Source organism: Oryctolagus cuniculus, chromosome 7, assembly GCF_051225735.1.
Source record: "Oryctolagus cuniculus isolate XC-2025 breed Fujian yellow rabbit chromosome 7, ASM5122573v1, whole genome shotgun sequence".
Classification (NCBI taxonomy): domain Eukaryota; kingdom Metazoa; phylum Chordata; class Mammalia; order Lagomorpha; family Leporidae; genus Oryctolagus; species Oryctolagus cuniculus.
In genome coordinates, this window is record NC_142873.1 from 138223276 (window position 1) to 138240377 (window position 17102).

At 42.0% G+C, this 17102-nt stretch overlaps 1 protein-coding gene across 2 annotated transcripts; it reads left to right on the forward strand.

Moving 5' to 3' along the window:
- The first annotated feature begins 692 nt into the window (after window positions 1–692).
- On the forward strand, window positions 693–16345 carry SFPQ (splicing factor proline and glutamine rich). Of its 2 annotated transcripts, none has more exons than XM_008273701.5 (12): window positions 693–1612; window positions 2188–2376; window positions 2657–2958; window positions 3050–3145; window positions 3820–4016; window positions 4100–4184; window positions 5200–5317; window positions 5880–5928; window positions 6009–6130; window positions 8494–14781; window positions 15956–16035; window positions 16244–16345. In XM_008273701.5, exons 1-10 carry the CDS (start codon window positions 797–799, stop codon window positions 8629–8631), a joined length of 2112 nt encoding a protein of 703 aa, XP_008271923.1. In that variant the 5' UTR covers window positions 693–796; the 3' UTR covers window positions 8632–14781; window positions 15956–16035; window positions 16244–16345. The 2 variants fall into 2 exon arrangements, with proteins under 2 accessions (XP_008271923.1, XP_069934877.1); XM_070078776.2 differs by having other exon boundaries at window positions 14735–14781.
- Window positions 16346–17102: the final 757 nt, after the last annotated feature.

Sequence of the window (17102 nt, forward strand, 5' to 3'; positions counted from 1 at the left end):
CAAATTTTAAGGACCTTAATTTATCCGGGAAGTGTTACAGGGTGGTGAAATTTAAAAAATGTATACCATCGCTCTCCGTGATTTGTATGTAAATTATTACCGTATATGCACACATAGCAGGATTCTTTTTGAACAAACATGCACCCACTTGAGTGTATCGCGAAGTTTATGCCGCCACAACAAATCTGAATTTCTACGTTACAAAATGAAATCAGGGTGTGTTCAGTGTTTGACATCGGTAAGATTTTATTTCTCTAATTTGGCCCAGCTTTGGGTAGCCTGCGTAATAGCCCTCAGTTTGTAGCTCTGAACCGGAGAACATCTAGGCAAATATAGCACCAAACTGCTCCTAGGAGCAATCAAGAAAGAAAAGACCCCCAGCATCTCTCCACAGGAGCTGATTAGGGCCCTCGGTACTCGCTTTCACGGCAAAGTCGCTCCGGCATATCCATTCAAATTCCTCCCAGCAAATCACAGTGGACGACAGCCAACTTCTTCTCCGCTCATTGGCCAACTGGAAACTTCAGCTCCTCTCCATTCCTCCCGCCTCTCACCCGGGAGCCAATTGGAAAGATCATAGGTTCGTCACTTTGTGTCATCCAATACAGTATCCGTAATTGGCTACTGCAGCTGTCGATCGAGAAGTAGGCGGGGCCATACCAACCTGGGCTATATAAGAAGAGGACAAAGGCGGCGCGCCGCCTGTGTCATCCGCCATTTTGTGAAAAGCAAGGTGGCCTCCACGTTCCCTGCGCGTCTTCTTCGCTTCTGCCTCGACCGCCCCTTGACCACAGAAATGTCTCGGGATCGGTTCCGGAGTCGCGGCGGTGGCGGTGGCGGCTTTCACCGGCGCGGAGGAGGCGGAGGCCGTGGCGGCCTCCATGACTTCCGCTCCCCGCCGCCCGGCATGGGCCTCAATCAGAACCGTGGCCCAATGGGCCCCGGCCCGGGCGGCCCTAAGCCCCCGATCCCGCCGCCGCCTCCGCACCAGCAGCAGCAGCAGCCGCCGCCGCAACAGCCACCTCCACAGCAGCCGCCTCCGCATCAGCCGCCGCCGCATCCACAGCCGCATCAGCAGCCGCCGCCGCCACCGCCGCCGCAGGACTCGGCCAAGCCTGTCGTTCCTCAGGGGCCCGGCCCCGCTCCCGGAGTAGGCAGCGCGCCGCCGGCCACAGGCTCGGCCCCGCCCGCCACTCCGCCGACCACCGGGGCCCCTCCGGGGCCAGGTCCCACCCCGACCCCGCCGCCCGCCGTCACCTCGGCCCCGCCGGGGGCGCCCCCGCCGGCGCCGCCGAGCAGCGGGGTCCCGACCACTCCCCCCCAGGCCGGGGGCCCGCCGCCTCCCCCGGCAGGAGGCCCAGTTCCGGGTCCAGGGCCTAAGCAGGGTCCGGGCCCAGGGGGGCCCAAAGGCGGCAAAATGCCTGGCGGGCCGAAGCCCGGCGGCGGCCCGGGCCTAAGCACTCCCGGCGGCCACCCGAAGCCGCCGCACCGAGGCGGCGGGGAACCTCGCGGGGGCCGCCAGCATCACCCGCCCTACCACCAGCAGCACCACCAGGGGCCCCCGCCCGGGGGCCCCGGCGGCCGCAGCGAGGAGAAGATCTCGGACTCGGAGGTGAGTGTCCCCTAAGATGGCGGCGGCCCCCACCTCCCCTCCGCCCCGCGCGCGGCCTCCATTTTGTCGGCGGCCGGAAGGGGCGCGTGCGCGCGGCTGTGGGGCGGGGCCGCCGGGCCCGGGGCTGGCAGCCCGCCTTGCTGCGAAGACGGCGAGCGGAGCGGCCTTGGCGGGGACGCGCGCAGCCGCGGGGAAGACCCGGAGGGGAGGCGTGGGGCTGGGGAGGGCCGCGCCGTGCAGATCTCGCCAGCCGGGTGGGCGGGGACGAGATTGGGCGGTTGTGAGCTTTTTTTGCTATTTAGTAGTTGATTCCCAGTTCTTGCCTGTTAGGAACTCGATAGGAGGGGCCGAGAGTCCATTCGGGTGGGTGTGTGCGTTTTCAGGAGTGGCAGATCGCGACTTTCGTAGGCTATGATTACGTTGGAAATTTGCCAAATGTAGGAGAGCCTCATTTTTGACCTTAAACCTCATCTTGATGTATTTTGGGATAATTAAAATGTCCAGTGTTGGGGAAATAGGCATTCGTTTCTGATTTTCCGACGTGGTGTCTGAGAATTTCCTCCCTGTTTTATTAGGGGTTTAAAGCCAACTTGTCTCTGTTGAGGAGACCTGGAGAGAAAACTTACACACAGCGCTGTCGGTTGTTTGTGGGAAATCTACCTGCTGATATCACAGAGGATGAATTCAAAAGGTTATTTGCTAAATACGGAGAACCAGGAGAAGTTTTTATCAACAAAGGCAAAGGATTCGGATTTATTAAACTTGTGAGTGTTTTGGTCAGCGTTAACAAGTGGTAGGGGTGTGGTTTTCTGCGGTGGCTAATGCTGATGGTTTGGTTTTTTAACCGGGAAAGATAAAGCTGGTCTTTTCCTCTCACCTGCCACAGGTGTAATTGTTGCTGCCTAAGAAAAAGGGGGTGGGGTTGTGTCGGGAGGGCTCCCTAAAGATAATGGTAGATGGGAGTGGAAATTGGGCCTGTGACAGTTTGAGACTGGCCACCAGCTGGTTTTGGCAGTCATTAACATGAGTGTCTAATATTTACAGGAATCTAGAGCTTTGGCTGAAATCGCCAAAGCCGAACTTGATGATACGCCCATGAGGGGTAGACAGCTTCGAGTTCGCTTTGCCACCCACGCTGCCGCCCTGTCTGTTCGTAATCTTTCACCATATGTTTCCAATGAACTGTTGGAAGAAGCCTTTAGCCAGTTTGGCCCTATTGAAAGGGCTGTTGTAATTGTGGATGATAGAGGAAGATCTACAGGGAAAGGCATTGTTGAATTTGCTTCGAAACCAGCAGCAAGAAAAGCATTTGAACGATGTAGTGAAGGTGTTTTCTTACTGACAACGTAAGTTGTCTTGTGCTTATTCATGTTTTAAGTTCTGTTAACTCGCTTGAGGTGGTTGCAGTGCAGTAAGATGGGATTGTTTTGTTACTAGAACTCCTCGTCCAGTCATTGTGGAACCACTCGAACAGTTAGATGATGAAGATGGTCTTCCTGAGAAGCTTGCACAGAAGAATCCGATGTATCAAAAGTAAGCTTGAGTAAACTTTTAAGTGTAAAAAATTTGCTGTAATTTTCCAATCTTGCTTAAAAGCTATAGGATTATTTGATAATGGATTATCCTTTGATGTGGTTCAGAAAGTCAGATTTTGAAGCTGCCATTCAAATACTTTAAGAGGTGGTTATATTAACATGGAATCCTGGTTCTCATGTAATTTGGGGGTACAACAACATTTCAGTAAATGTGAGAAGTCTGCTAATCAGATCAGTAATTGTTTGATTTGTCATTACTTCGGAGCCTTGTGCTTTTTTTTCTAACGATGTTGATTTTACATCCTGATTGTCTCCTTAATAATTGGTACAACTTGGGGAAATCGGAGTTGAGTGTTAATACCTAAATAAGCCCTTTTCTAAATGAGCGGTATCAATCAAGAGGCAATTGACAACAGGGAATGAAGTATGGATTTCAGCTTACTACATTTCCATGAGCTTTTTTCAGTACCCCTGTACAGTGAAATAGAATCTGAGATCCCATGTGAGATACATTGATTCGTCTCATTCTGTGTTCTATGTACAGTGGTGATTCTTGGTGGTTTATACTCCTTATGAATGTTAGTCCATGAAGAACATTGTTTTTAGAGAAATTTAGTGTTCCTGGTGTGCATCCACAAATTGGTTCATGTTTAAAACTTCATCTATTTTCAGGGAGAGAGAAACTCCTCCACGCTTTGCTCAGCATGGCACGTTTGAATATGAATACTCTCAGCGATGGAAGTCTTTGGATGAAATGGAGAAACAGCAGAGGGAACAAGTTGAAAAAAATATGAAGGATGCAAAAGATAAATTGGAAAGTGAAATGGAAGATGCCTATCATGAACATCAGGCAAATCTTTTGCGCCAAGGTAAAAATCCTCTGTGAATTTGGTTTTTGAACTTATGAGAGTCTTATTTATGTGGAGCCAAAATAATATTTTTTGATGTTTAGATCTAATGAGACGTCAGGAAGAATTAAGACGTATGGAAGAACTTCACAATCAAGAAATGCAGAAACGTAAAGAAATGCAGTTGAGGTAAAGTTTTGTTAATCTGAGCCTTCACTCTTCTGACATACTCCAACATTTAGAAAAAATGTTTTCAGTTCTTGGAGGTGAGTCAGATGAAGTACACAGGTTAGATACTTGTTGGTTTAACATTTACGAAGGTACTTTAAAAGTTCACCGAGGGATAGATGTTTGACCTAGCAGTTAAGATGCCTACATCCTTTGTGTTGGTACTTGAGCTCAGGGTCAATACCTGGCTTTGGCTCCCATCTCCAGCTTCCTGCCAGTGCCTTCCATTGCACGACATGGGAGGCAGTAGTGATGGCACGATTAATTGGGTTTCTATCATCCATGTGGGAGCTTGTGTTCCCAGTTCCCAGCTTCTGCCTAGGAATTTAGGCATCTTTTAGGCCCATTCCTGGTTTAAATTCGTGGGAAATGGAATAAATGGATTAAAGTCCTGGGGCTGGTGTTGTGGCACAGCTGGTTAAACCACTGACTGATGCTGCATCCCACGTAAGCACTGGTTGAAGTCCCTGGCTGCTCCACTTCTGATCCAGCTCTCTGCTAATGGGCTGAGTAGGAAAGCAGTAGAAGATGGCCCAAGTGCTTGAGTCCCTGCCACCCATGTGGTAGACCCAGATGGAGTTTGGCTGGCCCAGTCCCAGCTGGTATGTCCATTTTGGGAGTAAAAGATTAGTACAAAACATTTTTCAAATCCATGTGAGGATTATTCAGAAAGGCTTATGAAAGTGTGCATCATGAAAAAAATGAAGTATGGATTTCAGCTTACTACATTTCCATGAGCTTTTTTCAGTACCCCTGAACAGCGAAATAGAGGGAAGATTTTCATTAATAAAGCCTATTTTCTTGCCAGAGAATGTGTCTTACGCTCCTAGATTATAGGCTTCTGTTTTCTGTTTTCTTTGTTGTCCTAACTTATTAGACTTTTTAAGGTTCCTAGGCAAACTGTTAGCTTTCTTTAAATTGAATATTGAAAGATGTGGAGGATACATTGGTTTATAAACCTCATGAACATTTCTAGGCAAGAGGAAGAACGACGTAGAAGGGAGGAAGAGATGATGATTCGTCAACGTGAGATGGAAGAACAAATGAGACGCCAAAGGGAGGAAAGTTACAGTCGTATGGGCTACATGGATCCAGTAAGTCAATTATTGCTATTTAATTGGAGTTGCTACAGGACTTGTAGGTACCTGGAAGGAAGTTTTTGTACAATTAAATACAAAAGTACTCCAAAAAGTTTTCGGTAAATGAGCATTATGCAAAAACTATACATGTATTTCAAAAAATTTTTCTACCAAGATGAACTTATCTTTTTAAACTTTTATTTTTTGAGAGACAGATCCCATCAACTGGTTTACTCCCCAAATGCCTGCATCGACCTGGGTTGGGCCAGGCTGCACATTAGCAGGAAGCTGGATCTCACCCAGGCACTCCCGTCTGGAATGCAGATGTCCCAGCCAGTGGCTTAAAGGCCAGACCAAATTCCCATCTGCTGTTCATTTTTTTTAAAGATGTGTTTGTGACTGCCATGATTTTTATTTGTATGCATCACAAGATTTCATGGATAGGGAAAAGTTTTATAGGTGTTTTTGATATTTGAGTTTATAATGCTAGTTTTAAAGATACCCTGGATGATGGAAAAAATGTCTTTTGGAGCTAACTAAGTATAGATGTATGAAAGGACTTTTTTGTTTGTTTTAGAGAGAAAGAGACATGAGAATGGGAGGTGGAGGAGCAATGAACATGGGAGGTAAGCGTGGAAATTCAATTAACAGTAGCTGTTGAAAGATGTATTCTGGTGGAGATGTAACCACCATTTTTGTTTCCCAGATCCCTATGGTTCAGGAGGCCAGAAATTTCCACCTCTAGGTGGTGGTGGTGGCATAGGTTATGAAGCTAACCCTGGAGTTCCACCAGCAACCATGAGTGGTTCCATGATGGGAAGTGACATGGTAATGTATCCTGTTGGACGTAGTACAAAGGAAATTCTTCTTTTCACAACTTATGTGTGTTTGTTTGTTTTTTTTTAAAATAGGTTTTGACTGGACCTCTTTTAGTTCCCCCTATCACATGTAAATTTGTAATGCTGAGGAATACTTTGGCAACATAGGAGAACTCAATGTGTGGTGACCTAAAAGATAATGGTGACCACAGAGGAGTCGATGCTGTTAGTGTGTGGAGTTATCGTTGGCAATAAGTAGATTGAGGTGCTTTCCACTATATTGCTTGTGCACTCTTGAACTTCAGTGCATGGCAAACCTAAATCTAGATGTTAGATAATGTATCTGATTATTCTACACCCAAGTGAGAGTAATCAAGTGGCAAACTCATTCTTTTAAGTTGGTATTTGCCATAGGTAGGAATCAGACTTGCAGCTTGTAGGTTTAGACATGTTGCAGTGACATATGTAGGACTCTGACCTCTATTTGGTGTGGCTTCTATCCCGTTAGGGAATTGTGTAGTGTTTTGACTCGTCGTTTTCTGCCTGTTGGGCCTGTCCGTAGATAACATCTTCTAAAAAAACCTGACATCTCTATTTTGCTACAAGATAGCAAAAGTGAATGATTTCAAGCATACTAATTGTGTGCATTTGATCTGAACCTTCTTGATGCTATCATGTTTTAGCTGTACAGATAGCCTGGTAGATGCTGTAGGACAATAAAGTGAATTGGTGTGAGTGGCTGCATTAAGGCTTTACAAATCTTCAGTACTGAATTTTGGTGGGTTTTGAGTGCATTTTTAAAGCTGCCTTGAATTTGATTAGTTCACCTACAGGCTTTTGGCAAAAAGTGGAGCTGCAGTGTGTAGCTCGTAAGATTTTATAAATAGAAATGTAAGGAGATAGTATGGGGCCTCACCTATTTAAAATCCACCTATGGCTTCTTGAATTTAAGCTAGAATTTTAAAATGGCTGGGTTAAATGTAGTGCTATTAGCTTTCTTCAAATTGAATTTTTAAAATATGTGGCTAAAAATTGAGTTTATATCTTTCCTAAAGACAGATTGTTCTTTATCAAATTTGTAAAATCTGATTTGACGTCATGTTCCTACAGTTAAAGTTCTTTATTCTAGGTAGCTAGCACCTGGGTTCTCAGCTATTATAACACATAATCATGAAACCTCCAAAATAACCTTTTTACATAAAATACACTGTACAAACCCTAGAGGTTTTAAGTTTTAAAAATAAAGGATTGAGGTTTAGCCTGTCCAGTAATTAATAGTATTTTCTAAAACATGCCAAAATAATATATAGGAATAATTAATCCCTATTGTAGTTTTATAGTTTCTCTTTGGAGAAGTATTCTCAGTAACTAGTCTATTTTAAATGGAATTCAAAAACCAATATAGCCTTCTGGGCTTGTATTCATTCCTATAGGGTTCTGCTGTTTCTGTTTCAAGTCTAAAGGTACCTTTAACTAGATGGAATAATGAAGTCACTGCTTTATTGCAGTCACTTGCGCTTAGTCTTACCACTGTTTGGGAGGCACCCAAAACATGGAATTGTAGCAGTGTCAGTGCACTTTGCAAAGACCCAAGGGAAAATTTGGGTTGCTTTGAAGGTGGGCTGTATGTTCAGTCAGTTTGCAATATCACAGAATAGTTCTGTGAATGTAATTGGCTCTGGTTATTAGTGCTGGCTCTGAAGTGGTATCCCTGTGAGAATATGGCAACACAAGTTTTTTTGATCAAGTTAAACTGTGCCGGTTAAGTGACTAAATCTTTTAGTCTTTATGCTTTTTCTTTTTGTAGTCCGGTAGCATTTTGTTAAAACTTTCAACCTTTTAAGATTTCTGCAACTTAGCAGATGTGTCTTAAGATCTTGAAAAGCACAAGGTTTCTTATGCAGCACATGCCACTAACTGGTGAGTAGGTCTTTGTCACTTCATTGAGTGAATTGGATCTGTCTTACTGGGCTTGTTAGGCTTACTTGGAGATTAATTTTCTGTTCAGACCTTGAAAGTGATTTTTGCAAGCTTCTCAGTGGGTTAATCTGATGTGAAATTTCTTAGAAGTCATTTTGGAATGGATTTTCACATCTGCACTAATTCTTAAATTTTTTAGCACTACAGGGAAGGTGATCTATTCTTTGAAACAGGTGTATGAGAATGGCTCAAGTGGGAACATACCACAAGGCATGTATTATCGTAAACTAATTTTCAAATTACCCTTTTTTCCTTTCTATGTTCCCGGTACCTGTGGATCGACTCATTGGTGATTGTATCGACGAACGTTGACTACGGAACCTTCTAAAATATTTACTTAACACACATGGACATCAACTACATATAATGAACTGTTAATTACTGTTCCAATAGCGTACTGAGCGCTTTGGGCAGGGAGGTGCGGGGCCTGTGGGTGGACAGGGTCCTAGAGGAATGGGGCCTGGAACTCCAGCAGGATATGGTAGAGGGAGAGAAGAGTATGAAGGCCCCAACAAAAAGCCCCGATTTTAGATGTGATATTTAGGCTTTCATTCCATTTGTTTTTGTCTTCTTGTTTAGATACCGATCTTTTAAATTCTTGCATTTTAGTAAGAAAGCTACCTTTTTATGGATGTTAGCAGTTTATTGACCGAATATTTGTAAATGGTCTGTTTGGGCAGGTAAAATTATGTAATGCAGTGTTTGAAACAGGAGAAAAATTTTTTTCCTTTCTATTTCCTTTTTAATGTTTTGTTTTTGGTTTTTTTTTTTTAACTGTATAATGTCCCTCAAGTTACGGCAGTGTACCTGTGCCACTGAATTTCCAAAGTGTACCAATTTTTTTTTTACTGTGCTTCAAATAAATAGAAAAAATAGTTATGATATTGATCTTCAACTTTGCCATTCATGCTTCTATGCACATTAGGCTAAGAAGTTAAGTTCACTTTGAAAGCATGAGAGCGTCTAGACCTTTGAGTGGCTTATGCCATTTCTGGGAAGTGTACCTGGAGGCTAACTACTGCCTTCTACAAATAACTGCCCCCTTGTTTTAAAAAGAAACGAATACTGAAGTAGTTTCATGATTTGTTTGGCATTACAGGAAGCAAGCTTTGGTGCTAAGTATTTTTCAATGGTTATGTAAGCAAAGCTGAACTGTAAATCTTTTCATTCAGGAATATGTAATTAAGATTGTGGAATGGGTTTAAGACTATTGGTAGGGGAGAAACTGGGTTTGGTTAAATGGATCTTTCATGGCCCTATGATCTATCCCTTCCTTGAAAGTTTTTAAAAAGTGGAAAGATCATTTTGTTGCATTTCCCCATTCTTGTTTTTAAAGGAACAACAAATCCCAAGCCCTACAAATGGCTTGTATTGGAAGTTTTACATTTGAATTAAAGATTGTTAAACATGAAGCCTTTTCATGTATTACTTCAAGTGATTTATAAAGATGGGATATAGTCTGAAAAACAACTTGAAAGCAAGAAAGTTTAGTTACCCTAGAGTTAGCTATTTACACATTCATTTATACTCTAACTTTTACACCTCCTTGTGCTACTTCTGTTGGGCAAAATCTGTAGGACTATAAAAATCTATTGGTTCTCTTTTCTGAGAGCTAGTGGTGATGTTAATAATGAATAGGGCTGCAGATAACCATTCTTATTATAAATTTGTTAATCTGTTTTTACATAGTTTGCTTTTAATGTAGCAAGAATTGTTCATGCTACACAGTACAGATACAGTACAGATATTCCTTTCTCCCACCATAAAGTTATGGAATGTTTCGATGGTGTTGTCAGTTAATTGTCAACTTCATTGAATCTCCTTTCATTAGAACAAGAGACTTTGACTCAATATTATAGATGGTTTACTGTTTATTAGTACAATGGGAGCTGATTTCCCAGTGTAAATATGTTAGAGAAACAACTTTCTAACAGTAGGTAAAGAAATTGAATGGTTGGCTTTGTTCTTAGTTATTATTCCATTCAAATCTGTACATTATGGTACATTATGGTATGGAATGTGTCTTCCTTTTTACCTCTATTCTTGGGTGCTAATTGGCAAAAGAAAAATTCTAAATCAAACTTTTAAACATGCTGAAGTTTAGTATCGTGCCTCAGTACATAAGGAGACCTATTGTTGGAAAACTGAACCCTTTCCACATTGGAAATGGGATAGTACAAGTTAAAACACCAGTGGAGCATGAAAGCATGTCACCAAATTCTGTTGTATAATTGACAGGTACACGGTGTGCTGATTAAGGGAGGGAATCTATTCACTAGCACACTGGAAGTGGGTAGGGGTAGTTCTACCATAATTGAGTTAATGAGGAAGTTTTACCCTGAATCAAAGTTGTTAATTGGTGATAAATATAAGATTTCTCTGTACGGAAAGAAGGGACTTGATTTAAAAGGAGTCCGTTACAATTTGGTTGAATTGTACAGCAGGGACTCTACTGATGCCAAGAAAATAAGGGGTGTTCATGGGACACCCACAAAGGGTAAACGTGAATGTGTGTGGGCGGGGGCTGGTGGGAAAGTGGGAAAATCTGCCTATAAAATTAATGTTTCAGTTTATTTTTCAGATTACATGCCTTTCTTTATAAGGGATGCTGGCACAGACCCCCTAAATTAAGTTTTTGGTAGTACTGTACCTTTGAAGAGTGGTGAAGGATGCTAATGGATTATCTCCTGAAAGTTGTGGCTTTTGATACCCTTGCTGTGGGCTGTAGAATTAATTGCTAAACGTTGTTTAGCAAGTAATGTTGCTTAGTATCAACTGACATTTGACTTTCCATCACTGGAACAGCAGTGTACCAAGGGTTGTAAGTGACTCAGACTTTCAGTAAGTCTTGCAATATATATGCTAGATTTTAGCCTAATGTGAACTTAAGTCATCTTAAAATAAGTAGTTTCCTGAAAGTTGATAATGAAACTTGGGTGGGAGAGGGAAGGTAATGATTTTGAAGTATATTAGCCATTTTTCTCATTTTAAGAAGCTTCCTGCCCCCATTTCCTCTTCTCCTTTTCTCTCATAGTTTTAAGAGGAACATTTGGTTTTTTTTAAAACGTTTCTCCTAATCTATAAACTGCATTCTCTAAAACCCCAGTGTATTCATTTAATAGATAACCTGTAAGCTTAACCCATTGGCTCACATTACTTAGTAAAACCATAATCCTGTCTTCTCGGAACATTATCAGCCTTATGAAGTACTGTAAACCCCACCACTCCTGATAGATGTATTAGATCACTAATACAAACAGATAACAATTTGGGAAACTGTAATGTTACGCCTGTGCAATTTTATAAGTAGCATATTATGGCAGATAAAAATTTAGATACTTGGCTTTTCTTGGGCAAGCCACTAAGTCGTGGTGGAATGTTTTCTGGTGTTCTTGGACTGCAACTATGCACTATTAAAGTAGTGGCCTGCTACATAACTGCATTTAGCCAGCATTTCTGCAGTGCGTAACTGTGAGGAACGTAGTACCGCAAATGGCAATGGACATTAGGACCCGGATGTAGTATTCCTGCTTGCTCCAAGATTCTCATTGCCGACTGCATACAGGTAGGTAACAAGCAATATAATCTAACTTGGTGACTTGCTATGTACTTTTATTCCGTGGGCATTCTGACATCACACTTCTGACAATGAAATTACAGTGCAGCACCTAACACATGTATGGTAAAGTTAGTAGCTTATATCAAAACTGCGTGGGTTTGGGGTTAGAACCGTAATTTGTCAGGCAGAATTCAGTGCTGTTGCAGTTCTCAGATAAAAAGTGCAAACTTGATTCTTTGGTATCTCTGACTCAGTTGTGTGGTTTTCTTTAGTTGCATTGTAACTGACAATAAAATGGAACACATCAGTGGTGCTGGGGGAAAGGGAACCAAATCATACTTGGGAACTGGAGTGCTAAATCTTAGCACCTTGACACGGACTCTATTCAGCACATGTGATGGTTAGTCTCTGTTACAGCAAACTGACCTGCCCATAGGTTGGCAATATCAGTAATTTCAGTATGCAAACTTGGTAATTATTCTGCAAGTGAGTGAATCAAGAGTAAAGGTACAGTCTGTTTTTGCTTTTGTAATGTGATTGAAAGTTTCTTAAAAACATGAACTCCGTGGTAACACCTTCGTTACTAACTTGGGCCTAGATGGGAACCTAATGTGACTAGTTGAAGTTATGTGATTGGTCTCTTCTATACTCTAAACCTGGGGGAAAATGGTGTGGAACAGTGACTTGCCTACAGTTGAACATGTTGGGAATCATTCCCAATCCTAAGACTTCGTCGTATTCTGTAGGATGACTGCATATGTTCAGAGTAGCCTTTTGAATTTGGCTCCCTCAGCTTTAGGGATGTGATGATAGTCCAAAATGTTTCATTACAAGAGAAAAGTCTTCAAAAGCACCTTCTTTGTTGCTTAGGACTTAAGCTTTGCATCAACTATTGTTCCAGACCGCAGTTCAACTTGGAACTTTTGGTCTCTGAACTGGTTTTGAGCTAGCATGCATGAGAAACCGCTTTCATCTACAACGCTCTCTGCTCTGTAACTGGAAAGTTTGGCTTCCTTTGCATAAATGCCGGTGAAACATTCCATACGTGACTATGAGACTCTTTTTTCATTGTATTAAGAAAATTAGCTTGCTCTTTGGCAAGCAGTTCTCAGGGTGGGGGCAGATTTGTAATTATGTGTAGTCCAGTCAAGCAAAAACTGTGACTAGCTCAGCTCCTCCATACAAATAAGAAAATGTAGATCAAACATAATGCTCAGTGTTAGCGATGAATGCATCCCTAAACTGCACAGGACCCCGATGGGTTCCTGTGTCATAATCCTTTAAGTTGGTGGCCAGTGCTTGCTACCAGTTTAGTGATTGGTGTCCAGAAATAAAAGCTCAGGTTTAATTTCTCAGCAGTAACAATTTTCATAGAATGCACTTGAATGACATACGGACTTCAGGAACATCATTGGGATGGGGGTTAATTTTGCTTTAGCTTTTTTCTGCTTCACGATGATTAGACTTTTGCACTTTAGAATGAGAAACCTGTGACTTAAGTCGATTCTTACTAATTTGTATGCAGTTTCAAATTGTGAATTTTAGTGCAGTGGGTTTTTTTTAAGCACTCAGTCAAAAAGCTGGGAATTAAGTGGGTTTCAGTAGTAATGCTATACCGAGGTGCTTGCATTGTATTTCATAATTTTGTTCTTGCAAACCAAACTAAAATTTCATAATGACAACAGTCTGAGATCAGAGGTGTGATGCCAGAATGTATTTTCGTACTGTTAGGCCCTTGGAACAGATACCGGTGCTTTCTGAAAGATGAAAGAAATGCAATGGGTACTCTTCACAGAAGGCTACAAACCTACAAAGAATGCATAGTTCACTTTTCCCCAATAGAGAGATGCGTGTGACTAGTTTTGGACTTTAAACCTTAATGGGGGTTGCATGTCTCTTATTGTTAATCATTGTCAGCTGCAGTGACATGATCACAGTCCTGCATTTACTGCCTTTCCCTTAATGATTTTGGACAGGTTTTTAGAGAGCCAGGATGCTTGTTCTGGGCCTTTATTGGTTTTGGCTTTAGCTGATAATGTTTCAGTGCTGTCAGCTAGTGCAGTTCTCAAACGGCTGCCTATTAGGGAAAGAATTCAGAGGATTTGACTGCTCCTAATCATCTGTCATTGCTGCTAGATAATGATTGGCAATTTTTAAGACTCAACTGTGGAAATTTCACAGTTGCTGGTAACCATCAACCATAAAAATGTTGCTTTTGAACACCAGTGCTGAAGAGATTTTTTTTTTTTTGAGGGTGAAAGGGGGCTGGTTGTAGAACAGGTTAGGTATAATCTGGAGAATGGGGGAAGAATGCAAAACGATATAGTATCCCTTATGGATGGTACATGTGCAACAGGGAACTATTTGGTGTACCTGTGGCTGTAATGATACAGGAAGGAAGAAAAACCTGAACTTGAATTAAGGTTAATCTGTTTTTGTGCTCTGTGGCCCTGCCAGGCATATAGCGAAGGTGAATGGATGTCTTCTCCCTTGAGTTCCTTGCTGTCCCAGTAAGGCATAGCTTCCCTGCCCTAACTTAAAATTCAGTGAGGACTGAACAAGGCACTTTACAGGATTGCAGGGTAACCACTGCAGTGTTGTGTACTGTGGGAAGGGGTAGGGTGCACTCGAAAGACTCCTGCTAAAGGTGGTCAGCCCACCTGAGAACAGAAGACATACTTGAATGGGGAGCAGGGTATGTGCTTCTGGATGAAAAGAGCTGATAAACTCATTTGGTAAGGTGACCGTTGTCACATACCTTCACATAAGGGATAGTATATTTTGGGTTGCAGTCAAACTTCATTGTGCTCAGACTGGTGAAAAGGAGTTAGGATTTGCATTTTAAAGAAAGTTTTCTTTCTAACTCAAGGTGTCTACTTCCTACTTTATGTAAGAATACTTTTAGATTTTTGTTTTTCCCCATGAAGTTTCTTCCTAATTTTTTTTAAGCTGTAACTTATCCCCAATCTTTGTCTCTGGAATTTTTACTCTTTAAATTTTGAAGTTAACTAGCATTTTCAAGCCTTTATTTCATACCCGTGTCTTCTATATTAACTTTTTCTTATTATTCTTTAGGTGAGAATGATTGATGTTGGCTGATGCTGGAGGATCATTCACTTGAAGTAAGTTTCCTTAAAATAAGTCTTAAACCTCTATTGGACTTTGATTTATCTACTGTCTAATAGTAAACCTAATTGGATTTGGCTGCATGAGGTGAAACTTGATTGTTGAGGTTGTTAGCTCTCCTAAGATGGTATCTCATAATTTTTGATTCGAAAATTGGTGTCAATGTGAAAGTAAGTGGGAAATTTATTACAGAAATGTCAGGACTGCTATAAAAGGTACACAGTTTAAAAGGTAAATAGGTACAAGAATGTTTAAAAGGTACTGAAAAGAAAGCTCAAGTTAATGGGAATGACTATTTTTTTCCAGTACTGTAAATTGTATTTTAGACCTAGAAAAAAATCCCCATAAGATTTATTTTTGAAGATTTATTTATTTGAAAGGCAGAAGGATGGGTTAGGAGGGAGAGAAACAGAAAAAGACATGGCTGCAATAGCCAGTGGAGGTCCAGGTGGAAATCAAGAGCTCCATCCAGGTCTCCCATATGGGTTCCAGGGCCCCAAGTATTTGTGCTGTCCATCTTCAGCTGCTTTTGTAAGTGTGTAGGGAAGTAGCTCAGAAGCAGAGCAGCCAGGATTTGAACCTGCGCTCATGCAGATTGCTATATGCCACAATACTGGCCCCAAGGCCGGTGCCACGACTCACTAGGCTAATCCTCTGCCTGCAGCACCGGCACACCAGGTTCTGGTCCCGGTCGCCCCTCTTCCAGGCCAGCTCTCTGTTATGGCCCGGGAGTGCAGTGGAGGATGGCCCGAGTGCTTGGGCCCTGCACCCTCATGGAAGACCAGGAGAAGCACCTGGCTCCTGGCTTCGGATCAGTGCGGTGTGCCGGCTGCAGTGCGTCAGCTGCACCGGCCATTGGAGGGTGAACCAACAGCAAAAGGAAGACCTTTCTCTCTGTCTCTCTCACTATCCACTCTTTTTTTTTTTTTTTTTTTTTTCTTTTTTACAAACAAACTGGCCCCAAGATTTTTTAATGCAGTAAACAGTAGAGGAAAATCTAAGAGGAGATAACCTTTTGTGGGCCAGGTTTTTCTAAGCATTATATAGCAAAAAATATAAATGAAGTCACTGATTGGAAGCCATGTCCGAACAAAACGTTGTTAATGTCAGTAGAATGTATATGCTATTTACGTGTAACCTATTTTTAATGAAAATATGTTATAATTACAGGTGGATAAGAAATTTCTCGAACATACAGCAGGAGCCAACTTAAGGAAAGCTACGGATTGTTAGACTGACAAAAGGTCTAAGTAAGTTGAATAATCCTTACTTCAGAGGTGTTCTTGGGTGGTATAAAAGTAACACTACTAGTGTGTGAATCACCATTAATACTATGTCCCCTGATTAATATTCTTTAGTGCCAAGTTCACTTGGTGCTGCTAAGTAATGTTAAATTTGAGAACTTGATAAATCACTGTTTCACATCTTTCGGGGCAGTAATCCTACCATGTTCTTCAGTTGGCAGGATCAGGTGAGCTGTGTCCAGAAAACCAGCGAGGAAGAATGCAAGGAGGAATGAACAACGTCTTGCCATTAATAATAAAGACATTTTAAAATTTGTCTATATTCTTTTATTTTTGTTTTAAAGTAGGACTCTTCTACAATTTTCCATGTGCATTCAACGTATTGGGTGACATAGATATTGTTTTATATAAACTATTCAGTGCTCTCTCTATATACATGTTTATATATATATAAAGGTTATTTATTTGAAAGAGAAGCAGAGAGATAGGGTGGTCCTCCATCTGCTGGCTCATACTCCAAATGGCTGCAACAACTAGAGCTGGGCCAGTCAGGCAGGAGCCTGGAGCTTCTGGGTCTCCCATGTGGGTGCAGAGGCCCAAGGACTTGGGCCATGCTCTGCTGCTTTCCCAGGCACATCAGCAGAGAGCTGGAGTGGAAGTGGAGCAACTAGGACTTGAACTGGTACCCAAATGGGATGCTGGCACTGCAGGTGGCAGCTTTACCTGCTATGCCACATGGCCTGGACCGCAGTGATTTTTATTCTGAAAATCAGCATATGATCTGCATGCCCATCCTTGATTGGTTTTCGGGCATGATAGCATTCTGTACGTCACATGGCCTGGCCCATGGGTATTTTTATTCTGAAAATTAGCCAGAGCTGCACCTATCCGAAGACCTATCTAAAAGGTTAGTGTGTGATGGCTTTAATTTCAGGGCCCCATTAGTAAAACTGCAGTTTCAGAAGCAATTGAATAGATTTTTAGGAAGCTATAATATTCACTCTCAAACCTGTAAGCTTTAGGAGTGTTTTTTTTTTTTTTTTTTTAAGATTTATTCATTTACTGAAAGAATT

What these genes read in the sequence shown, in the direction of transcription:
- SFPQ (XM_008273701.5), top strand. Translation starts at nt 797, where the DNA reads ATGTCTCGGGATCGGTTCCGGAGTCGCGGCGGTGGCGGTGGCGGCTTT. An exon ending in GGTGTTTTCTTACTGACAAC is followed by an intron (nt 2,959 to 3,049) that starts GTAAGTTGTCTT and finishes TTTTGTTACTAG; the next exon opens with AACTCCTCGTCCAGTCATTG. An exon ending in GTATGGGCTACATGGATCCA is followed by an intron (nt 5,318 to 5,879) that starts GTAAGTCAATTA and finishes TGTTTGTTTTAG; the next exon opens with AGAGAAAGAGACATGAGAAT.